The 25,799-nt window shown below is 39.5% G+C and overlaps 1 protein-coding gene across 13 annotated transcripts in view; it reads left to right on the plus strand.

The window, feature by feature from the left end:
* Positions 1 to 1,793: 1,793 nt before the first annotated feature.
* EIF4G3 (eukaryotic translation initiation factor 4 gamma 3) overlaps positions 1,794 to 25,799 on the plus strand; it is a 384,972-nt gene continuing 360,966 nt past the window's right edge. For 5 of the 13 annotated variants that reach the window (XM_061184796.1, XM_061184797.1, XM_061184795.1 and 2 more), the window contains exon 1: positions 2,048 to 2,414. In XM_061184796.1, coding sequence (XP_061040779.1) covers positions 2,218 to 2,414 — 197 coding nt within the window. In that variant the 5' untranslated portion in view covers positions 2,048 to 2,217. Of the gene's footprint in view, positions 1,904 to 2,037; positions 2,415 to 25,799 lie in introns of those variants that run through there. The other 8 variants (XM_061184805.1, XM_061184793.1, XM_061184794.1 and 5 more) reach the window with 5 other exon arrangements.

Below are 25,799 nucleotides of genomic sequence, written 5' to 3' on the forward strand. Positions count from 1 at the left end.
CACACAGTAATCGCCCGATGCTTGTAGCTATTAAGTTAGGAAATGAAACTAGCTCAGAAAAGAATAACAATTAAGCAATTATCAGTCTGTTATCAACCTAGTATAAATGGGAAGCCAAATTCTTTCCCGGGAACAGGTTTCCATTGGGATAAGGAAGCCTGAGATCTGGAACATAGAAGGAGAATCTGGGGAGCTGCAGGACCATTTGGGAATTTTTCCTGGAGGCAGTCACGTCTAGAGAAGAGCAGAAAATCCAATCCCAGTTAAACAGGTGTTACAAATCCAAATGGTTTAGGATTCCAGAGTATGAAGTAGCTCCTGCCTTCCAGTCTGTAGATGGGGGGATGATGCTTCCTTTTCTACACTAGGAGCTGTGAAACCCTCTCCAGAAAGATGCAGTTGTGGTATCACCCTCTTCCAGATGCTTTTTCCCAGAGTGAGCTTTTGGAGGTCCCAGGGACTGTCAAGAATTAAGCACCCACTATATGTAGAGCTTTATGTGAATTGAAAAAAAAAAAAGAAGGCAGTGTGAGGCAGTATAGCAGGAGGCAGAACCCAGCTCTAATTTTGTCTCTGCCAACTACACTCTCCATGTGACCTTGGGAAAGTCTCTTGTCCGTTTTGAGCCTCAATTTTCTCAGCTTCTTCTGTTGTGTGATGGTATTGAGCCTCCCTGTGCCTCAGTCTCTACATTTGTGAAATGATTACCGCCTCTTTCACAGGACTTTGTGAGATAATGAACTGCTCAGTGCCTGGTTACAGTTACTCCCTGGCTTGCTCCCTGATCTCTGCAATTCCTTTCCCCTCAATGCTCCTGTGCTTGCACAAGACCCCAATTGGGGGTGGAGTGTGTGGGCAGGGGGTGGGGGGGTGTTGGCTGGCCCTGCTGGGGAGAAAAGGAGCTTATCACCAAGTGTTACGCCGGCATAGGACACCGGGGAGCCGACCACTGGCTGCTGGTCAAAAGGTGCTCCAGTCTCCGGGCAGGCCTTGGAAGAATCCATCCACAGATCCCTAAGTTAAGGCTGCTGATTAGATAAGGAGGGTCGGATCAGGTCCCCAGGCAACTTGGGAAGCGGCAAGGTTCATTCGGACGAATGAACCTGGATTTCAGATCCAGGTCTGTCTCTGTCCTTTCCTGGCTGGATGACCTTGGGCCGGTCACTTTTCCTCTCTCAGACTCAGCGTGCTCTGGAAATGGGGCTCCTCATCCTGCTCACCTCTCTGAGTGGACGAGGGCGAAATGTAGACACAATGGACGGGAACTGCGTTAAGGGCCGGCGAGTGCTATTTGTTATGCTAATAGGTGCACGCGGCGGGCTCCTATCCAGCGGTTTCACTCCGGTTAACCGGTTCTTCCCACAGTAACCGAGGTTTCTCGCCTCACCGCCTCCCGCCCCTGCGGACAGGGCTCTGCGGACCGCAGGCTCCAGGGCCGTTACCATTGTTCTTCGAGGCTGGGCGGCAGAGGAGGGCTCTCGCACACCAGACCTCGCCTTTGGTCTCTCCCTCCGCCCCGCACCCCAGCCGCAGCGAGCCTGGAAGCCCCTCTCGCCGATCTTTCCCGAGGAAGCAAGTCAGCCCCGGAGAACTGCCGAACGGCGGCCGAAGGCGCCCCCGAGTGTTTCCGAAGAACCCCGACCTCTCGCAGTCTCCGGAAAGAGCCGAAGGAGCTTCTCACCCTCGGCCTCCCGAGCTACTCCGAAAAGGCCCGAAGTTTTCCGAGCGGCCGTCCTGCCGGACTGCTGGAGGCGGCCGCAGCGCCATGTTGGATGCTCTGCTCGTTGAGTGAAGAAAATCCGCCGGCATCGCCTGAGCCCCGCTACCGAGAAGGGCGCCGCTTCCCCCGGGGAGGGGGATAAAGACCCCCTGCCGCCGGCCCATGAGGATATTGCCGTGAAAGGTCCGGTCTCTCCGCCTCCTGCCCCCGCCGGGTCCGGCCCCCCCCCTGGGGTCGCGTTGTCACGGAGACCGGCAGCCGGTGGTGCTGGCCCGCGGGGCGGCTGCTGCTGCCGGCGGCGGCGGCGGCGGCGGCGGCGGCGGCGGGCGTGTGTGACCGGCCCCGGCTCCCTCCTCCTCCTCCTCCCAGCCTCCCCCCGGCCCCCCGCTCCCGCCGCCTCCCCGGGTCTGCCCCCATCCCGCCCCCCCGCTGCCCCCGGCCCCTGCACCCCGGCGCGCCCGGTCCCGCTCTGGGGGGGTTGGTGGCTTCGCTTTGCCATGAGTTTACCGCAGAAACCGGCTCTGAAATCAGGCTCAGCGGCTGCAGCAGGAACCGGACCCGGCACCGGAGCGGCGGCGGCGGCGGCGGCGGCAGCGGTACCGCCTCCTCACCCGGCGGCGGCGGCGGCGGCAGCGGCGGCAGCGGCCCCTCCTCACCCGAACATCAGGGCCCTCCAGACCCAGGCGCCCCAACAGTATCCTTTTCACCTTCCTGCCGGCCCTTTGGCTCTCTTCGCTGCAGACCAAGGGGGCTGTGGCCCCTCCGGGGACTCTTCTGCCGGCAGCCACTGCCCAGCCAGGGAAGGGGCTGCTCCTCCAGCCCACGCACCCGGCTTGGCCGGAGTTTTTGGGGTCCCCCGGCAGCAGCACTGCGGGGCACCCCGGGACCCTCTGCACTACTGCGAAAACTAGCTCCATCGGCCTTGCTTCTGCAGCCCTTCCCTTTTGGAGCTGGGGGACCCTTCCCCTCCTCGCCTCTCCTCCCGTAAACCCAACCCCCCCCCCCCCTTTATTAGGCCGAATTTGCTGGTGCCTGTGACCAGCCCTGCAGGGAAGGCTTTTTTCTGATTGTTGTGAGGACTACACCCTCCTCATCTCCCTTCAGCTCCCCCTGCAGCGGGGCATGGTGGGCTTCTCTAATTATTATTATTAATACATAATAAACTTTATTGGTAAATTTCCTGTATGAAACTAAACTCAGCTCGTTCCTGAGGTAAGTTGGATTTTAAATCTACGGTGAAATTTTGCAGAAAGCACTCCCTCTGGCTAGTGTTTTTTAGCGACTGGGGGAGTTGTGGTTTGTGGTGGAACGCGATCTAGGGAGGAAATGTTAAACCGGACGCTTCCCTGCGTTTGACCTTTTCAAAGGAAGAGGAAATTAACAGACATTACCCATCACCCCCAAAAGTCTCACTTCTTGGAAGGCTTGTGTTATGCTGAATATTTTTAAAGGGCTTTCATTTACTCTTCATAGGCCTGATGTCTAGAGGGTACCAGGGCCCCTGGAGGAAAGTCTAGTATTGAATGTGTCTAATTTCATGTTATTTGCTTGATTGTAGAATTTTTGGACAGCTTTGATTAAAAAGACTTGGTGACGAGGTATTTTAGTTAAAAACCAGCCGGTGAAGGTAAAACATTGAGTTCATGAATTCCACGGAGACTTAGAAAGGTATTATTAGCTACCTTAGAATAACATTTCATCATGCATCCCTCCCCCCAATCCATTGTATTTGTGTAAATCAATAAATAATCATTGGATGTTAGATGTGTTGTGTTTTTGTATTTGTGTCATCGTGTGTTTGACTTTTAGAGAGAGTAGGGTATTTGAGCAAGTGAGAAGCTAACTGCTGTGAGGTCCACAGATTATTTCACAGTCTGTAGTTTGATTCTTGTCTGTGTCCATTGCTTTGAGAAGGGGAAGGTATCTCCCTTCTAGAGTCACTCCAGGTCATCGTTTTGGTTTCTTTCAAGTGCCATTTTCTCTATTCTTTGAATATTGTTAGTCCACATTTTTTCAATCCAAGCAGTGGTGGCGCAGAGTAAGATAAATTCCATTCCAGTGTCATGTGTGTACTGATTTCATAAGGTTGAACTGCAAGATTCTGTTCAATTAAGAATTGTTCACCAATGAGAATGGTTAGTGATACCTGAGTGTTTGTTGCTCCTCGAAAACCTGGTTAGTTTTGATCAGTATCCCTAGTTGCTTTACTCTGGGGGAAGAAGTTTGGCTGATATGCCTACTTCAAGGTGGAATTCAGTGCTTCATCTCTTAAACATATCTTGACTTAATGCTTTGTGAGTTTAAATTCCTTTTTAATTTCAGTTTGTTTTTTTTTTTGGTCTTGATTGCCCATATTTGGTTAGGGCTCTAAGTTTCTATACTGCGCCACCAAGTAAATTATTCCTTACCTGCATCTTGGAGCTGTTTTGGAAATTAAATGAAAGGAGGTCCATAGTATGTTTTCTTGATTACAGAGTGATAAGTAAGGACCTGAGTGCTGAATATGACAGTGCTTGGTGAGTTTGGTGGTGTTATCTTGACACAAAGAGCTGTGACTTAAGTGTTTCAAGTGTACTTTTTCTCAGCGCATTTCACAAAGGAAGGACTTATAAAAGCTGTGAGTTGGTTGCAACATAAAAGTAGTTACTACTACTGCAACAGTTGTTAAAGGGGATTTAAGATGTAATTTCTAGTGGAAATAACTTTTATACCTATACGTAGTAATATAGGATACTTGGTTTTATGTGGCTTTAAGTTTTTACTTTGCCTCATGTCATCGAAGTAAGATTAAATTTTCTTCTTGATGTATTTCACAATTCTATTATCTTCTCTTTGCTTTACACATTGAAAGGTTACAAATTGCTAAAATCTAAAGGCTTGTATAGTAAATGAAGTGTAGATTACAGATTTCATTAGAACATACCAATGGTGAAATGTTATCAGTGATAATGGGGAATTGGTTAAAAATGGATTGAAATAGAGCAATTCTGCTTTTGTACACTGAGTGTGGGAATTTGTATTTGTTTGATGAAAGTGGTTATCGTATAAGTTGATACACATTGAAGCATTGAGACTGGAGTGCAAATTTGGAGTTGCTCTTTCTATGGCTTGATTAACTCTCCAGTTCCTCAAAATATACGGGTGCAGTTGTGTTTGAATTGAATTAATAAGTTCAGATAGTATTTTAAATTTGTAAAAATATTAGAGATTCATGTAACAAGATGTCCTTCATTTGTACTTAGTGTTCAAGTGACAAATCAGAAATGATAGTGAATTTGAATTTAAACAGAACCTGCTTAAGTAAGCATTGGCATGGCGTGGCAGGCTCATAAGGCCATTTCATGGAAAGACGCCTTTGACTGCTGAGAGGCAAGGGATGGGGCATGGCAGAGGGTGGGCAGGAATGGTGGGGATGAAAGAAGAAGATAAACCCTGATATAAAAAGTGCTAATGGCAAGGGAGAAATATGCTTAGAGTTTTATAACATAATCCAATATGAATAGTTTATGAAATTGGCACCTTAGGATACTTGCCTTGAGATTTGCTCACCTCAGCTTCCCAGTATGAGGTTCCAAGAGGCTCTACTGAGAATCTCAATAGTGATTCTTAACCTTTTCTGGGTAACAAACAACTTTGACATTTTGATGAAAGCTTGTAGATCCTCTCCACAGAAAATTGTACATGCATAGAAAATCTTGCTTACATTTTCAGGGAGTTCTTGGGTCCCCATTAAAAGCCTAGTTCTTTAGATGGAAATTGCTCACCCTTGAGATAATTAAAGATAAATGAGTTTGAATTCAGGTCCCCAAGTAGTTCTGACTTAAACAGAACGATTTTGCAGTCTGTTATGAATACATGGTGTTCTATTTATATGGAAAGACTTCAGGGTGTAATTTCTCTCAGGGCTGCTGACACTTCTGGGGAGTCTAGTTACTGTTTGGGGGGAGTTGGTTTGGTTAAGAAATCAGAGCAGTGGGTTCTTTAAAGGAACTAAATTTGGTAAAGGCCTGTGGTGACCCAAAAATGACTTGTGTCCTCAGCTATTTTGTCTTAGATATGACATACATTAAAAGCAAATATTCCCTTTTTTTGTTTTTTGGTATTACAGTTTTCCTTTTTTTGTGTTCTGTGTTGATTTTCAGTTTTGTAGGCTGAAGCTAATAATGTTTGCTTTCTTCTTTTTTGCCTCTACCAAAGCTAAATCTGAATAATAACAATAGTGTTCATTTATTGAGTGCCTACTATTCTAGGAGCCATACATAACATGGTTTTATTTAATTCTCACCAGGACTGTAATGAGTCTGTATATATTCCTCATGGGTAAAATACTGTCTGTATTTTACAGATGAGGAAACTAAAGTTCAGAGAAGTTAAGTAACGTTCCCACAGTTGTCTCTCTCTTAAGTAGTGGACTGCAGTTCAGACCGTGGTTCCAAAGCTTATGAATGTCCTTTGTAGTATGCTGTGCTACTTCTTACCAAGTCTGCATGTGACAGGAGAAGTGGAAGGAAGGATACCCTCCCATATTTGATAGCTAGGGGAAGTCTGTATAAAGTAAAGGAGCTCTGTGGAGTAATCTAGAATGCAGTGATGCTGCACCTTGTTTTAATTAGCTCATAGCCACACACTGCTAGACAAGTAGGTTATCTTTACCTCATTGAGCCTTAAAGCATAGGAATAGACCTGCCACATTTGATTCAGTGCATGTTTCTGCTTGTTCAGATGTTAGCAAGGCCTCCAGCAAAATACCTTTATAACTAGCAACTAGAACTCTGTAGCTTACGCAGTGGCCAGCAGTCTGTTTACTCCTAAGCCCCACCATCAACAAAGATGGATCTGTGCTTCGAGAGAGCAGATCCTCGTCATCCTCTTCTAGCGAGGGAGAGAGGGAGACCAATGCAAGATGGAGATAAAGAAGGAAGAAAGTTAGATGCCTGAGTCACATCAGCTCACATCAGTCACATACTGCTGCTACTCCCTGTCCTAGGCTTATGGGTATTTTCTGTCAAACTGAGAATTTAAATTACCTAAGGACTGATATGGTGCTTTTCCACATTGGGGTTTCTGATAAGATTTTTACAAAACGTCTGCTAAAAAATGTTTGAAACCCATGTTTTAAATCATAATAGGGTTGCTATTTGTATTGGAGCTTTAATCTAAGTGGCAGGTTTTAAAATTGTTCATTTAGCCTGCACCTACTGTGTGCCATACTCAGTGCTAGGTCTGGGGTTGAAATCTTTGCCCTCAAAGAACTTGGTCCAGATAGGTAAACGGACAGAATACCATGAGGCAAGTACAATAACTCTGCTATAAGAACCTAGCCTGGGGGAAGGAGGAATTAGGGCTTCCTAGAAGAAATCTGAGCTAAATTAGAAGGATGAGTAAGAATTACCCAAGGTTTACAGAGCTTTCACCTTCTGCCGGCTGACTTTTCACAATTCCTTTGCTGTTGCTGCTGCATAGAATTTTAGTACTAAATGGATTTCAGGCATGTTTCAGGCTTTTATCAGGAGCAGAGGAGCTAGAAGGAGGTACCAGAGAACATGGTAATCAAAACACAATTGCTGTAGATTCAAAATATCTTCTGCGTCATAATATGAGGAATTAAGAGTATGAGAAGATATGTATCAGATCTGATCTCTGTGGTTGGTTCTTTCCTGGTCTCCTTCACACTCATCCCATAATACCCCCCTGCCCTTCTGATACTAAACTTTGGCTGGGAAGCAGTACCTGCTGGCCTTAAAATATAGATTTTACTTGGTGTATTGAGAAGTCCACCTGATTTGGAGTAAAAAAAAAAATCTGGATTCAAGTTTGGCTTTTCCATTTTAATGTGTTATCTTGGTCACATAACTACTTTGGGCATCAGTTTCCCCTTCTCTAAAATGACGGGGTAAGACTAGTTTATAGTTTACAAAGTGATCCTCTTGAATTGTAATGGCTTTTAATTCTGAAGATTATGGTTTGAGGTTTGTTTTGTTCTTGCAAGTAGGCAGGAAGGATTTATGGAGACCTATTAATGGTTTCTTAGTTTGTCCGATGGTCAGTGACACGTTTCTGTGGTGACTTACTGATACTAGAGGCATTCTGACGTGGATCATAGGGAAGGCAGCTTGCTCATATGAGAAGAAACCTCTGGTTTTTGTTTTATTAATGTTAGATTTAGCCAAACAGACTGAAATACTTCTGTGACTTTAGTAGTGAAGACTGTATTGTCTGTGGTGGGATGGCTTGAGGCTGTAAAATAAGGTTGCTGCCATGGTCAGATGCTGCCTTGCTCTGGGTGATGATCCAGGTAGTTCATTATGAGGTATGAAGGAAAGTAAGTTCTGAAGTAAACTCCTGTGATGAGAAACAATCTATTTTTACTTTAGGAATAATACTTCGAGCTAATATAATACGAAATGAAGTATTTCCTGATTATTAGGTAGGCGCCTGACTTCAAGTAATGTGTAAACTGCAGGTGAGATTTACATGGATGAAATATTGCAGGATCCCAAGATACTTCTGAATTCTCAATTGGTTCCTAGTTCTTTGACTTGCTGCCAATCAGAAGTTTTTCAGTCTCCTATACTCTTAACTGAAATTTGAGATAGTTTGAACTATTTAAAGTACATTTGAAATTTGTCAGTTTTTATGATCTTTATTAACTAGTAGTTGTTTTGTACTTTTTTGAGCCCTGTGTGTGTGTTTCCTGACTCTTCTGAGACATTAAATTTTATCTGTAGAGAATGTAAACTCCATAAAGGCAGAGATTTTTGTCGCTTTTGTTCACTATTGCTAGCACCCGTTAACAGTGCTTGGCAGTCTATAAATATTTGTTGAATGAAATGTTGATTAAGTTAGAGTCTAGGAATCAGTTTAAGATAAGTTTTGGAGTAATAGAGATGGCATCACAACACACTTTTCGCACTCAAAGCTGCCCTAAATTGTTTGCACTGATGTGTAATTGAATTGAAAATAGTTCCATAATTTCCTTTGAGATGGCATAAGCATTGACCCAGTTTACATAGCCATCTAAAATGGCTGGGTTACATTTGAAGTATAGATACTGAGGATTAGAATTTGTATAAAGGCCAAGGAGAAAAAACATTTATAGTCAAATGTTACTATTAAAATTTTTGTTTTATAATTATGAATAACACATCATCAATTCAGAAAATTTTTAAAATATGGAAAAGTAAAAAGTCAGTCATAATCTTAGTACATAGAGATAACCACTGTTTAACATTTTGGTTTACTTCTTGTCCTTTTTTCTATGGACTTTAATTTTAATGGACTTAAAATCTGCCCTTTTTTGTAACATAACTTAAGGTTAAATTACATATAGTTTTGTGTCTTGCTTATTTTGTTACTTAACTATCTGCCAGCAGAAACTACTTTTTGAATAGTTTTATTCTTCATCAATTTGGAATGAACTATTTTTGTTTCTTTGGAAAGGTCTTCTTTCACCTTTGGCTTGTAGCTCAGAAGTTATCACTACACATTAGAAAGAGAAGGGCTGAAACCTTTATCAAGAAGTCAAACATTTTTGACTTGTGCCTATAATGTTTTGCATTATTTACGACATTAAAACTTGATCTAACTTCACAGATTTTCCCCCCTACAGTTATGTACATTTAAAAAATTATTCCTTTGACTCCATCTTCATCCATATATTCAATTATACTTAAAAAAGACGTGGCCAGGGTGGTATTTGCTCGTTATGAATTGTGTACATGTGTGATATTGCCTTGATTCCTTTAATTTGTTTTCAACAAACGTTGGTATTATATGGAGTGATTGAGGAGGGAGGAGAAGACCATATGCGGTCTCATGTGGGGTTAGGGAAATAAGATTGAAACATGGGAACAAACAGAATTTTGGAATAACAAGGGGGAAAACTAGGTGGCAATAGAAATAAGTACAGCCAGTTTTGAGCCAGAATACAGTATTTTTACATTGAGAATGGAAAGGACTGAACCTTGAAGATAGAATGGAGGAATGTAAGAAAGAAAGGGTGAGTGACTCCTGACTCTTTCTAGGCCCTAGAAAATAGCATATAAGAAACAATTTGAACTGAAAGATGAATTTTTAAAAAATTAAAAAGAAGAGTTTAAGACTGTAGTCAGGGTTTGGTTCGGCAGAGAGGAATGGATTGTGATGAGTGGGTGATCAGCATGAACAAAGATTTGGGCCTGAAATAAGCACGGTGTATGCTGGATTGTAAGGGTCCTGATCAGTATGCTTGGAGTGGAGGAGTCTTGAGGTTGAATGCTTGAGATAATGGATCCAGATTCTAGAGGACTTTGAATAAGAGAAGAGCTTAGACCTCACTTGTGCAAAACCATTGCTCTTTTTTTTGGACAGCTTTATTGAGATATAATTTGCATACCATACAAGCCACCCATTTACAGTGTACAGTTCAGTGGTTTTGAGTATATTCACAGAATTCTGCAACCATCACCCTAATAAATTTTGGAATATTTTCATCACTCCCAAAAGAAACCCATTAGACTCACCAGTTCCCCCCTCAGTTCTCTCTGCCCTGGGCAAGTACTAATCTACTTTCAGCCTATAGAGACTTGCCTATTCTGGACATTTCGTATAGGAATAATACAATATGTGGTCTTTTGTGAGTGGTTTCTCTCACTTTGCATAATTTTTTTGTGGTTCATCTATGTTGTAGCGTGTTTTAGAACCTTTTTTTTAAATTGTTGGAGAATATTCCAGGTATTACATTTTCTTCATTCATCTGTTGATGGACGTTTGGCTGGTTTAAACTTTTTTACTATTATGAATAATTATGCTATGAATGTTTTTGTGTGGATGTATGTTTTCATTTCTCTTGAGTATATACCTAAGAGTACAGTTGCTGGGTTTTATGAGGTAACTCCATGTTTAACATTTTGATTAACTGCCAAACTGTTTTCCAAAGTGACTACCATTTTACATTCCTACCAGCAAAAGATGAAGGTTCCAACACTTGGCATTGTATACGTCTTTTTGATTATAGGCCGTTCTAGTGGGTGTGAAGTAGTATCTCATTGTGGTTTTGATTTGCTTTTCCTTGATGACTAATGATGTTGTGCATCTTTTTGTGGGCTTATTGGCCATTTGTCTTTGGAGAAATGTCTGCTCAAATCCTTTGCCCAGTTTTTAGCTTGGTTGTCTTTTTATTATTGAGTTGTAAGAGTTCTTTATATATTCTGGATACAAGTCCCTTTTCAGATATAACATTTGCAAATATTTTTTCCCATTCAGTGGGTCATCTTTTCACTTTTCACCCTCCGAAGCACAAAAGTTTTTAATTTTGATGAAGTCCAATTTATCTGTTTTTCTTTTGTCACTTGCGCTTTCATATTGTGTCTAAGAAGGCTTTGCCTAATTCAGGGTCATGAATATTTACTTCTTTGTTTACTTCTAAGAGTTTATAATTTTAGTTTGTACATTTAAGTCTCTGATCCATTTTGAGTTAATTTTTGTGTATGATGTTAAGTAGGGGGTCCAAGTTTATTTTGCATTTGGATATCCAGTTGTTTCAGTACTATTTGTTGAAAAGACTGTTCTTTCCTTATTGAATTGTCTTGGCACTTTGTCAAAAATCAATTGCATTTCTTTTGTTTCGTTTTTTTTTTTTTTTTAATTGGGAAACTGGTGATGAAAACAGTAGTTTTGAAGATTTATTTGGTTGAGGTGTGCAAGTTGAAATAAGGAACAGGAAAGATTAGGAGAGTAGGAATGGCATCACAGAACTATGTGTAAGGTTTTATAATCCATTAAATGTTTGAGATTTAGTGAGGTGTGCTAATTTTTTATGACTTATTGAATAAACAAACTTTGACCATTTCTTCCTTTTGTATAATGCCTAGAACTATTCAAAAGAGATTTTGCCTGCTTCTATTATTAAGATAATTCCTATTAGGCAGTGATAATTTTGTAAGAAGTAAGGTATGGGCATTTGACTACTTTGCTGTCCTGTGAAGAATTGGAATTGTAAGTTACAAATTCTTGGGTTATTGTATTTCACATAGAATGTTAGTTCTGCCTAAAGCATTTATGTAATTTTCAAGTTAAATTTGATTTTTTTATTTATTAGGTTATACCCTCAGTCTACGCTAATGTTTCTTTATATTATTATAAAGAAATAAAGTAGAGAAATACTGCTAATCTCTAACAGGATTCTTTTTACTATTTAGGAAAAGACCACATTAAAGAAGAGGCTCTGTATAACCTTTCAGGTCTGATAAAAACAGGGTTTATTTGCTTTGGATGAAGATTTGCCACACACAAGAAACTTCTTCAGTGACTTGAAATATTACAGTGTGGGAATGGGGTTGCTGATTTTTAAAGATTATGTCTGTCTACTTTTTAAGTTTTATAAATTACTATGCGTATCTTTAGCTTAGCTCTTACTAAATATGCAAAGGAAGAGGGTCTTAATTAACCTAAATGTAGAATTTTAAGGACATCAATACCTGGTTAATATTGTTGAGTCTTTGAGGCTAATATGTCATATTCAGCTGATACTTTCAATATTGTTGATCTTTTTCAGAAATAATAGAATTTGGAACCAGTCCAACTTCCTGAGGTAACTGCTGTTTCAAAAGCATACAGCAGAGTACTTAACCTTAGCTTATTACCTTTTATGCAGTGACTGGGTGAGTGTACTTGAATGTGGTACATTTTAGGCAAGGCAGTGAAAGCTGAATGCTGCTCTGGAAAGTCAGTGATTTCATTCTTGACCTTTAAAAAACCATAATTAAAAAATCGAAGCATGTAAGTATGCATTAGCTTACTTTCGCATTACATAAGTCTACTTTAGGGATCTCCCCGTCCAACTTTATGGCCCTCTCCCTCAGGGGCGTTTGTTCAGAGGCTAAGGGAAATGAGGATGACTTGCCTAAGCATCAAGTTTATGCCAGCTCAAACTGATTTGAGATCTTTAATAACATGAACCACTTTGACCTACTAGTAGGGTAACCGAAGATCCCCTTTCTCCTGTAATGGTCCTGGTTTGGATGGTAAATTATAGGGTCATCCTACCTAGTAACCATTATATAGCTTAGAAAATTAGGCATCTTTATGCTATTTCTAGATATGTTACTAAAATGCTTTGTGAGGCAGCAAAACATTTTGTATCCTTTGGTCCAACAATTTGTATTTTGTATTTGACCTTGTAGTTATTATAGAAGTCTTTGACATTAGCATGTCAACTAAGTAGGAGCAAAGCATTGTCAGCTCCCAAAAAAAAAAAAACTTGATTTGAACTAATTTTAGACTTGCAGAAAACCTGCCAAAATAGTAGGAAGAGTTCCCTTGTATCTCTCACCTCCTTCCCCTACTGTTAGCATCTTCCATAACCAGTATAATCATCAAGAACAGGAAATTACCATTGATACAGTATTTTCAGCTAAACTACAGACCTTATTAGAATTTTTACCAATTTTTCCACTATCCTTTTAGTTATTATTTTTCCTTAGTCTTTTCCAGTCTGTGATTGTTCCCCTGTCTTTCCTTATCTTTCATGACCTTGATGCCTTTGAAGATTACCAGTCAGTTATTTTGTAGACTGTCCCTCAGTTTGGGTTTATTTGATGTTTTCTCATGATCAGAATGAGGTTGTGAATTTTGGTAAGAATAGCAGAATACATCCTTTAGTAGTGTATCATGTCAAGAAGTTCGATAGTGTATCATATTAAGAAATTCCTGATGTCCGTATGTAATGGTTACTTTGATTACTTGGTTAGATTGGCGTCTGCATGGTGGGTCATTCTACTGTGGCGTTACTATCTTTCTCTTTCTAGTTGATAAGTATCTTGTGGAAGACTTTGCAAATACTGTTTCTCCTCAGACTTTGGCCCACTAATTTCAGCAACTGGTGGATCTTAACATGCAACGTTTATTAAGTGTGTGGTTGCATAATTGGGGCTGTTTCTCTCCTACATTTATTAATTGTAATTCTGCTGTGAGGAAGAGCTCTCCTCCATTTATTGATTTATTCTATTATATATTTATATCATCACGGAGTCACGGATATGTATTATCATTATTTGTTTTGTTGCTCAGATTATTCCAACTTTGGCCATTAGGAGTTCCTTCAGATTGGCTCCTGTGTTTTTCTACCCAGCCACCAACCTGTTTTTTTTTTTGCCACGCTATGCGGCTTGCAGGATCTTAGTTCCCCCACCAGGGATTGAACCCAGGCCCCTAGCAGTGAAAGTGTGGAGTCCTAACCACTGGACTGCCAGGGAATTTTGCCCACCCCCCCACCCCCTTTCTTTTTTAAAGCATTTCTTTACTTTCTGGCATCACAAGATGTTTCAGGTTCATATTGTATTTTTCCTGCCTCAATGCTGTGATCAGCCACTTCTCCAAGAAATCCTGACTCTTTTTATTGGAAAATGGTATTAGTGACCAAGCTCTGGGCCGAGGTGTGTTCAATGTTACTGGAATGTCATTGCTTCTAGGCCCTATCGGCAGACAAAATTAGGAAATATATATATATATATATATATATACTAACTCACTTGTGTACACATTATCTGTATTTCTGTATTTGTATATACATTAAAAACCACGAGTTTATACTAATAGCTCGAGTTCCACTGCAATGCCACCCAGTTTGTTTTAACATTCCCCTTTTCCTTATTTATTAAATATCTCCAATAATGAGAAACCTGGCTCTCATTATCTACAATCTACTCAGCTAATTATAGTATACACATAAAAAGTTTGAGAATTGCTAACCCTATTCCTCTACTTTAGTTTTGATTGTTTATTTTGGATATGTGAAACATTACTCTGGTTCTAAGAGTCTGAGTTATATTAAAAAAAAAAAAAAGATATACTCAGAGAAGTTACTCCTATCTCTGCTACCCAGTTTCTCTTTCCCCCTTCTTTCCCACCTGTACCTGGAGGTAACCAATCTCTTAATTTCTGGTTTATCTTTCCTGTATTTCTTTTATACAAATGAGTAGATACCTGTACATTTCTCATATCCCTTTTCTTACATGAAGGTAGCCATGTGGTTGTGGTGAATCCCCTAATTCCTTGAGTTCTAGTTTTCTCATCTGTAAAATGAGGAAAATAGTACCTCTCTCCTTTTCCAAGGGTTATGATAATGATTTAGATAATGAAAGAGAAAATGCTTTCTAAACTTTATGATGGCGTTTATAAGGCAACAGCATTAGTGGTTTCTGTCCAGGGAAATGACTTATTTGACCTTGTGACACAGTACAAGAAGCTTTTGTTACTGTGAAACAATTTGAGAATTAAAACATAGTTTTTCTGTTGTTCTAATTTTTCATTTTTATTATTTTTACCAATTTTCAGTATGGTTTTAGGTTATCACAGCATATCATGTGTAATTACTTAATTTTTTATTTTTGAGCTTGGCCAGCATCTGAATTCCCCAAGAGTCAACGTTTTTAATTTGTATTAAAACTTGGTCAGATTTAAAAAGTATTCCTTCTTCTGTTAGCAGAGTAGATAAAAGAAGGAAATGTGTAGAGGTTTTTGTTTTGTTTTTGTTTTTGCTTTGTTTTGCTCCCAGAGACTTGAATTTGAAGGGCTTTTTATGTTTAGGTTGTATTGGGAACTGCAGGTCCAGTGTCTTTACTTCATATCTAACAGTTTGATTTAGTCAGAAGATGTACGTATTTCACATTTTTTGAGTTTTTAAGAGTAAGTTCTTTTGATGAGATTTGAGGTCGGAGACGTACTCTAGTTAACCCTGTGGAACCCATGGATAAACCACCTACATTGTTTTTAAATTTTGAATGCCAGGTCTGATGAATTGTTTTACCTGAAGGAGCTTAACTAAAATAGAAATTTAGTCATTAAAAGTTACAGTTCATATGCACTTTAAAAATCACAACCCTCTTTCTTCAATTAACCATATATTTATCACGGAGTCTAGGTACAGAAAGTAAGTCTGCATACATTTAGTGAAATTAAGGCTTTGGTCTATTCATAGGAGTACTGTGTGTGAAAATGAGTGTCAGTGGTAAGGACGGTTGTGAGAAGTCTCCAACTGTCAGATGGCATAATAGCCTTCACACACATACTGCTGGTCACTCTTTCTAATTTTTCTCAGAATATTTGGAGAGGCAAGTCATGTTTCTTTTGTATTCCAGAAACATATTTGTGAAAATAGCTTAGTTGCTATTCAATTGAATGGAAGAGGACAACTGGTAATGGTAAGGTTAGGATACTCAAGGGAGAAGGAAAGAACTAATGGAATCTTGAGAAAAGAATAAGAAGTAGAACAGGGAAGGGAAATATTGGTCATTGTTTTGATACCACAGGTTAAGCTAACAGTGCCTGAGGCTTAGTAGACACACAATCATTGTTTATTAAATGAACAAAGGAGCAAGTTTTATTAAATAATAGTACATGCTAGCTGTTGAAGGAGATACAAAAGAAACCTGAAATGTGCTCTCTGCCTCTTATGTACTCTAGTCAAACAGTTAAAAATTTAAGGTGCTCTCTGAATGGAGGTAGGAGATCAGAGGCCTGAAAGATCAGTGAGAACTAGAGGAATAGGAAGTAAGATTTGGGTAGACGTAAGGGGAAGGACATTTGCAGTTTATTTATTTATTTAGCTTGCTAGCTGCGCTGGGTCTTAGTTGCCGTATGCGGGATCTTCTAGTTGCGGCGTGCGGGGTCTTCAGTTGCAGCATGCAGGATCTTCAGTTGAAGCATGCAAACTCTTAGTTGTGGCATGTGGGATCCAGTTCCCTGACGAGGGATTGAACCCAGGCCCCCTGCTTTGGGAGCGCAGAGTCTTAGCCACTGGACCACCAGGGAAGTCCCAGGACAATTACAGTTGAGGGAGGATACATTTATAGCAGTTAGGAAATGGTACATAGTATGTTTGGGGTAGTCAGAAGACCTGCTTGGCTGAAATGGAAGACATAGAATGTGCAGTACATGTGATAGTTTTGGAGACTTTTGCGTATTTAGCTAAATAATCTGTACTTTTATCTTGTAGTAGGTGGAAGTTTATTGAAGACTTAAGACCTGCTAACACGTTTGGTCATTACCGGAAGATGAAGATTGTGCTGAATGGGTTGAGAGAGACAGGAGGTATGGAGACTATATGCTAGTTCCATTAAAGGTTTTCCAAGGTTTTACTGTTGCATATTGAGGCTAGAGGGAAGTGAAAAGGAAAGGATGGTCATATCATGAAAGCTATAAAAGAAAGAAAGATTTGACTATCCTTGATAAAAGAAAGTAAAAAGTTAAAACTGACTCCAAGGCTTTGAGACTGGAAAATTATGCTGTCATTGATGGAGTAAGAAAGATGTAGGGTTTAATTTAATATCACGTTTTGAGATAGTGGGCAGATAAATTCAGTTTAGGACATGTTGGATTTGAAATGAATGGAACGTCTTATTCATTTAACAAATGGAGATAACTGGACATGTTTGGAAATAGGGAGATGAAGGTCACATGAGCAGAAAGGACTGGGAAAACAAATGTGTGAAAATATAAGCATAATGGAGAACGTGAAGAGAAAAGCAAAGGTTCTAAGTCCATGCAGTGTCCAGTGATTTGATGAAGATGATGAAACTGTAGAAAAGAGGAAGCGGCTGAGAGGAAAGAGAACCAAGAAAGCACAATCTTTTTATGCTTTCCTGGTTAGGTTCCCACTGAGCTTTATGTAGCTGGAGAAAGTGACATTTAATAATTGACAGGTAGCCTTTTGATTTTTAAAAAAAAATAAATTTATTTATTTTTGGCTACGTTGGGTCTTTGTTGTTGTGCGTGGGCTTTCTCTAGTTACGTTGAGCAGGGGCTACTCTTTGTTGCGGTGCATGGGCTTCTCATTGCGGTGGCTTCTCTTGTTGCGGAACATGGGCTCTAGGCGCGCGGGCTCAGTAGTTGTGGCTCGCGGGCTCTAGAGCGCAGGCTCAGTAGTTGTGGCACGCGGGCTTAGTTGCTCCGCGCATATGGAGTCTTCCCAGACCAGGGCTTGAACCCGTGTCCCCTGCATTGACAGGCGGATTCTTAACCACTGTGCCACCAGTGAAGTCCTAGCCTTTTGATTTAAACTCCAAACTCTGATTAAGTAATTGTTGCTACATTTAAGGAAGATTGGGGACCGAAGAGAAATTTCTTTCTCTTTCTTTGCAAGCCTGAAATTAGTCCTTGATGGACTTTGGTTTGGGTAGTTATATTTAAATCTATACTTTTGCTTATTCTCTATAATAATGGCATATTTTATAATAAAAACCTTTAAATATACTTAAATCACATATTATCTACCTTGGCTACTCAAAAGCTGTTGTTATTGGGGTTCTGGGCTCAGTTATTATGAAATCATTCATTTGAATTCACATTTTTAATAAAGGATTTTATATACTAATCAGGAATTAAGCATAGCATAATGAACTCAGTGTTACCACCCTTAATTGATAAATTTCAAGAAGGAGAAAAGGAACTGATGTTTTAGCGAGTTTTTGTCTCGTTATTGTGGACTGATGTATAATTTCTTAAGCTTTTTGAAATAGTGAAAATATCTTGTGGATGATGAATTTTTGTACCTAAGGAGTTTCGTTTACAAGTTGGGAACTGATTTGTTAGTCCAGTATTTGTACCAGCTGGGAACTGGTGATTTGGCAAGCTGTTTCACATGGAATGTAGAACAAAGCAGAGATGGGATACTTTCTCCATAGGTTCTAAATAGAAATCTGTTTTGGGGACGTCCCTGACAGTGAGTCCAGTGGTTAAGACTCCGTGCTTCCACTGCAAGGGGCACGGGTTCGATCCCTGGTCAGGGAACTAAGATCCTGCATGCCACATAGCACAGCCAAAAAAAAAAAAAAAAAATCTGTTTTCTTGTTTATGTATCCCAGCTTAGTCATTCAGTAGATATTTATTAGCACTGACAATGTGTCCTGGGCTAAGCACGGAGAAATTAGAAATAAGTCATAGTCTTTGCCCTCAAGAAGTTTACAGTCCTAATGCAGGAGACAGATATGTAAGAGGGTAAGTAAACAGGAATCAGAAAGCATAGGACCCGTGAGAGCTCTGAGGGGGGTCACTTCACTTAAGGGTGTGGGTGGGAGAGAATTGGGAGGAATGAGGGAAGAGGCTTCCTGGAGAAGGGGGTACTTCTAAACAATCTGGAAGGATGACTGAGCCATGTGAAAGATAATGGTAGGACAAAGAGTATTTCAGCCATGAATCAGCACATACAGAGACTTAGGACAGTGAAAATGACTTGTTCATCATTGCTGGAACAACAGTTTAGAGGGGAGAAGTGGATAATCAGAGGCCACAGAAAAGGGCCGTATAAGCCATGCTAAGGAGCACGGATTTCAGCCAGATGACAGTGAGGAGCCATCAAAGCTGTAGGCTGGGGAATGATGTGGCCAATTTGTGTTTTAGAAGGACCCTTCTGGAAGGTTGTTAGGCGGGAGGATCAGATTATATATTTTTAGTAAATAATTCAAATCCAAGATTGATACGTGAGTTATAATTTTTACTTGGGACTCTTAAGATAGGTTGTATATACTTTCCTAAGGATGACTTTCAGTTCATTTACTTTTTTATCTGCAGTTTTCCAAATTTATGAATTATGTGTAGATATTTTTGTTTAAGAGACTTGGAGCTAGGTTAATTTCCATGGTTGTTACCAACCTGTATTGAAAGATAACTCGGACTTTATATATTTTTAAAAACACATGTAGTTCTGATTTAAGTTTCAGCCTTTGTTTACAGTTGATGCATGGTTTGTAGCAGATTCATGGTGGATAGCTTGTAAGTTTATAGTTTAAAAGGCATATTGTCTTGGTACTCAAATAAAGGAACACTTAATAGTGAAAGTACCTCCTGGCTAACAGGGCATCTTTTGTCATAGATATATATGTATTGTATGTATCTATATCTCCTTGTTAGTTCAGCTAGGAATTTGAAATATTAGGTTAATTTGACTGCCTTTGAAATGAAAAGGGAAATTATTAAGGTGTAATGCCCAGATGAGCCATGCGATATGAAACGAGAAAGCAATTAGGAGTTGTTTCTCAGCCCAGTACTTTATTGGAAATCACAACTTTGAAAAATATATTTGGATAAAAGCTCTCCAGAGAGTGGGCATAGAGGGAACCTACCTCAACATAATAAAGGCCATATATGACAAACCACAGACAACGCTGTTCTCTGGTGAAAAACTGAAACCATTTCCACTAATATCAGGAAAAAGACAAGGTTGTCCACTCTCACCACTATTAATTCAACATAGTTTTGGAAGTTTTAGCCACAGCAATCAGAGAAGAAAAAGAAATAAAAGGAATCCAAATCAGAAAAGAAGGAATAAAGCTGTCACTGTTTGCAGATGACATGATACTATACATAGAGAATTCTAAAGATGCTACCAGAAAACTACTAGAGCTAATCAATGAATTTGGTAAAGTAGCAGGATACAAAATTAATGCACAGAAATCTCTTGCATTCCTATACACTAATGATGAAAAATCTGAAAGAGAAATTAAGGAAACACTCCCATTTACCACTGCAACAAAAAGAATAAAATACCTAGGAATAAACCTACCTAAGGAGACAAAAGACCTGTATGCAGAAAACTATAAGACACTGATGAAAGAAATTAAAGATGATACAAACAGATGGAGAGATAGACCATGTTCTTGGATTGGAAGAATCAATATTGTGAAAATGACTATACTACCCAAAGCAATCTACAGATTCAGTGTAATCCCTGTCAAACTTCCAATGGCATTTTTCACAGAACTAGAACAAAAAATTGCACAATTTGTATGGAAACACAAAAGACCACGAACAGCCAAAGCAATCTTGAGAAAAAAAAAAAAAACGGAGCTGGAGGAATCAGGCTCCCCAACTTCAGAGTATACTGCAAAGCTACAGTAGTCAAGACAGTATGGTACTGGCACAAAAACAGAAATATAAATCAATGGAACAGGACAGAAAGCCCAGAGATAAACCCACACACATATGGTCACCTTATTTTGATAAAGGAGGCAAGAATATACAATGGAGAAAAGACAGCCTCTTCAATAAGTGGTGCTGGGAAAACTGGACAGCTACATGTAAAAGAATGAAATTAAAACACTCCCCAACACCATACACAAAAATAAACTCAAAATGGATTAAAGACCTAAATGTAAGGCCAGACACTATAAAACTCTTGGAGGAAAACACAGGAAGAACACTCTTTGAAGTGTGTTGCTGTGAAGTGTAAATCACAGCAAGGGCTTTTTTGACCCACCTTTTGGAGTAATGGAAATAAAAACAAAAATAAACAAATGGGACCTAATGAAACTTAAAAGCTTTTGAACAGCAAAGGAAACTATAAACAAGATGAAAAGACAGCCCTCAGAATGGGAGAAAATGTTTGCAAACAAATCACAAACAAAGGCTTAATCTCCAACATATATAAGCAGCTCATGCAGCTCAATATTAAAAAAACAAACCACCAGATCAAAAAATGGGCAGAAGACCTTAGTAGACATTTCTCCAAAGAAGACATACGGATGGCCAAGAAACACATGAAAAGCTGCCCAATATCACTAATTATTAGAGAAATGCAAATCAAAACTATAATGAGGTATCATCTCATACCGGTCAGGATGGCCATCATCGAAAAATCTACAAAACAATAAATGCTGGAGAGGGTGTGGAGAAAGGGGAACCCTCATGCATTGTTGGTGGGAATGTAAATTGATACAGCCACTCTGGAGAACAGTATGGAGAGTCCTTAAAAAGCTAAAAATAGAATTAATATATGACCCAGCAATCCCACTACTGGGCATATACCCAGAGAAAACCATAATTCAAAAAGACACATACACCCCAATGTTCATTGCAGCACTATTTGCAATAGCCAGGACATGGAAGCAACCTAACTGTCCATCAACAGAGGAATGGATAAAGAAGATGTCATATATATATACAATGGAATATTACTCAGCCATAAAAAGGAACGAAATTGGGTCATTTGTAGAGACATGGATGGACCTAGAGACTGTCATACAGAGTGAAGTAAGTCAGAAGGAGAATAACAAATAATTGTATATTAACACATATATGTGGAATCTGAAAAAATTGGTATAGACGATCTTATTTACAAAGCAGAAATAGAGACAGACCACAGACGTAGAGAACAAACGTATGGATACCAAGGGGGAAGGGGGGGTGGTGGGATGAATTGGGAGATTGGGATTGACATATATATACTATTGATACTATGTACAAAATAGATAACTAATGAGAACCTACTGTATAGAACAGGGAACTCTACCCAGTGCTCTCTGGTAACCTAAATGAGAAGGAAATCCAAAGAAGAGAGGATATATGTATATATATAGCTGATTCACTTTGCTGTACAGTATAAACTAACACAATATTGTAAAGCCACTATAGTCCAATTAAAAAAATAATAAAGAAAAAAGAAAAATGTATTTGGAGGGAATCCTTCTTATGACAGAAGGATTCTTAAAGGTGAAACACTTTTGGTTCTGAGAAGTGAAACTGAGTTGAACCAGAACAGGAGAAGGTAATTCCATTGAGTATCAGGTTATTTGACCTCTCCGACTCTCTCAAAAAAGATTAGTAATTCATATTTTATCCACTTGTTTTCAGTTCCTTTAAATAAGCACTGAACTGTGCTTTAGTTAACAATGTTATGTGATTAAAAAGAAAAAAAAAACCCAACCCTTATTTGTTTTTCTTATTGGAAGCACTTCTTCCTGTGTCTGAACATGTATAACATTAGTAGTCTATGAAGAGAACTGGGTTATTGCGATCAGAGGCACGCTCCTAGTTGCGAGAATGGTTTTTGAATGCTCTTTTAGGCACTTAAATTATTTTTGCTTTGAGAAAAGAGATTGTTCACTGTGCTTTAGGAGCTGGTAACTAAGTCTGATGCGTATTAGCCCTTAACTAAGAAAAATGGAGCTTGCTGACAAAAAATAGGTGGTTTTATAGGCCTGTGAAACCCGACAGCATGTTCAGCAATGTAAACAATGGCAGCTGTCTTTTGCTGGCTTGTCTGTTGTTCGAAGTGTAATGAAACTGCTTCTCACAAATGGCTTCACCTGCTGACTCATCTTCCAGTCCCTAAACAACCATAGTATCCAGCATTATTTAATGCTGGGATTGAGAAGAAAAAGAATCCAAGTCTTAGAATCTGAGGGTAGGAATGGATCATGGAAATCCTTTAACTCAGCCCCTTCTCAGATGGCCTCGAAAGAAAGGTCATTGTGGCGGATGCCATATTTTGATAGTTATAAGAATTAGTGGTACTACTATTCAGAGAGCCATTAGAATCTTCTTGAATGATTGAGGGCTCTTTTCTGTATAGAAATCCCTGAGATGTACTTTTTAGCTTTCCTACAAAAATAATACATTCTGAAAGTGGTTGTAAGTCACTGGTACGGGGCAGCACACATTTAACGCCTGCTGTATACTGTAGGAGGAATGTGGGAAGAAGTAAAATGAAAGATGGGCGTTGTTCCTGAAAAACTTCCGATTTAACTAGAAAATAGATACGAGAAAAGAGTGGGAAATATTTAGGAGTCAATTTATTAATGAGTGTATAAGCTGATTTACCTGATACGTTGTGAAAGAGGCTTGTGTAAATTTATGTGAGCTCTTAGAGCAGTGGATGCAAAAAAATCTCTTGCAGAAGTGAAAACTTCCCAATTATATTTTAATTCTATAGATTGGAAATTACATTCCAAGAAACTGAGGCTAAATTTCCACAGAAAACACAGCGAAAACCGCTGACTTAAAATAGTGGTTCTCAGGGTTTTTTTTGTTGTTTTTTTTTAAATCTCAAGAGTCCTGTACATTATTAAATATTGAGGATCTCAGAGAGCTTTTCTTATGTGGGCTGTAGCTGTTGATATTTATATTAGATATTAAAATGAAAAAATTAAAAATATTCACTTAATTAAAAACTAGACAAACCCTCTATAGGTTAACTTAAATAATTGAAAAATAACTTTTTCAAAACAAAAATTAGTGTGAAGAGTGGTGTTTTATATTTATATTTATATTTTTGCAAATCTCTTTAATTTCTAGCTTAAAAGAATGTAACTGGATTCTCATATCTGCTTCTGCATTCATTCTGCTATACAGTGTTTTGTTTGAAGAAAATCTGGTCTCAGATCAGATTTGGGAAGGAGACTGGGAGGGAGAGGAGTATTTTAATGTCTTTCTCAGATAATTGTGGGTATTCTTTATTATTATACGAAAACTTGACAATGGTAGTTTCTTTTCTTTCTTTCTTTCTTTTAAACCTAGCTTTCTGACAGTGGTAGTTTCTTAAAGGTTAGTTTCAATTTGGAACCTGAAACCATGTCCATGAACTTATTTATTTATTTGGTTGCGTTGGGTCTTCGTTGCTGCACGCGGGCTTTCTCTAGTTTGTCGAGCGGGAGCTACTCTTCATTGCAGTGCATGGGCTTCTCATCGCGGTGGTTTCTCTTGTTGCCGAGCTCGGGCTTTAGGCACGTGGGGTTCAGTAGTTGTGGCTCACGGGCTCTAGAGCACAGGCTCAGTAGTTGTGGCGCAAAGGCTTAGTTGCTCCGCGGCATGTGGGATATTCCTGGGTCAGGGATTGAACCCTACATTGGCAGGCGGATAGTGTCCCTTGCATTGGCAGGCGGATTCTTAACCACTGTGCCACCAGGGAAGTCCCTCCATGAACTTCTCATGTACTTAAATCTGTTGGTTTGTATGGTACTTTGAATGGATCTTTTACCCATGCATGATTTTGTAGCATCATGCATTGATCATTTGGAAGATAATAGTTTTCAAATGTTGATAGATTTCATTATACAGTATTTGGGAAGTTTTTGAGCTCTTGGTGGTCAATACCAACTCAGCTGTGACTTATGAAGTCTGGAAGGATAATTGAAATTGCATTAGTAACCTGTCTTTGGGTTGGAGGGAAATGGATTTCATTTTCATGAAGAAGCTCCATGTTGATGACCCTGAAAATGGGGCATTTTATTGTTCTTGTGCTTTTTCCTAGTGTTAGCAGGTTTGATTATTCATTTAAGGGATGCAGAACTGGAAATAGTTGGCCTTTTCAAATAAATTTGTTAACCTGCAGGAATTTCTCTGATGGAATGTGCAGGTGTACTTTTGAACATGGCTGTTCTAAGTGCTTGGTTCCCTGTCAGTTATAGGTCTGGGAGTCTAGAACCTCTTCTAAACCTTTTAATTTCCTCATCCTCCAATTGAAGATGGATCTCAGCAGTGTCCATTTAGAGTCCTGGATCAGTTTTACCTCACGGAATTACTTTCAGTTCTTCCCCAGGCTCTGCCACTGTTTTCTTTTCTTTGAGCTTAGTCTCTTTCACTAAACAGGTATCTAGGGTGAGACAGAGACTAAAATGAATTTCTTTTCCAAGTGGGATGAATGAGACGGTTTGACCTAGGATTTTGCTTCTTGTGTCCCTTGGTGATGTAACAGAAATTGGACTGTTGTTATAATAAACTTTGTTAAGGTTCTGAGGTCAACATATATCCAAGGATTACTTTGAAATCAGGCTTGGTTTTTTGTTTTTGTTTTATATAATATCATCTGCTTTTACAGAATTGTACTTTGAAAGTCAGTGTTTAAATAAAATTCTGATTGTTGTCATGTCATCATTTATAATAGCAACCCTTTTGAAACATTCTAAGGCCTAGTAATAGAGTTCTGGGCAAATTCTGGGCTCAATATCCATTGAAATACTATGTAACCCTTAAAAATGTTGCAAAACACTTATTGACATAAAAATGTCCACTTTGGGACTTCCCTGGTGGTCCAGTGGCTAAGACTCCGTGCTCCCAAAGCTGGGGGCCCGGGTTCGATCCCTGGTCAGGGAACTAGATCCCACATGCCGCAACTAAGAGTTCACATGCTGAAACTAAAAAGGTCCTGCATGCCACACCTAAAAAAAGTGGTCCTGTATGCCGCAACAAAGATCCCGCATGCCACAACTTAGACCCGATGCAGCCAAATAAATAAATAAATACTAAGAAAAAGTCCACATTTATTCTATGGAAGCCAGTTAAAAGTAGCATGTGTGATCAAATTTTATCTTAAAAAATATATAGAAAA

The sequence above is a fragment of the Eubalaena glacialis genome, chromosome 3, assembly GCF_028564815.1.
Source record: "Eubalaena glacialis isolate mEubGla1 chromosome 3, mEubGla1.1.hap2.+ XY, whole genome shotgun sequence".
NCBI lineage: Eukaryota > Metazoa > Chordata > Mammalia > Artiodactyla > Balaenidae > Eubalaena > Eubalaena glacialis.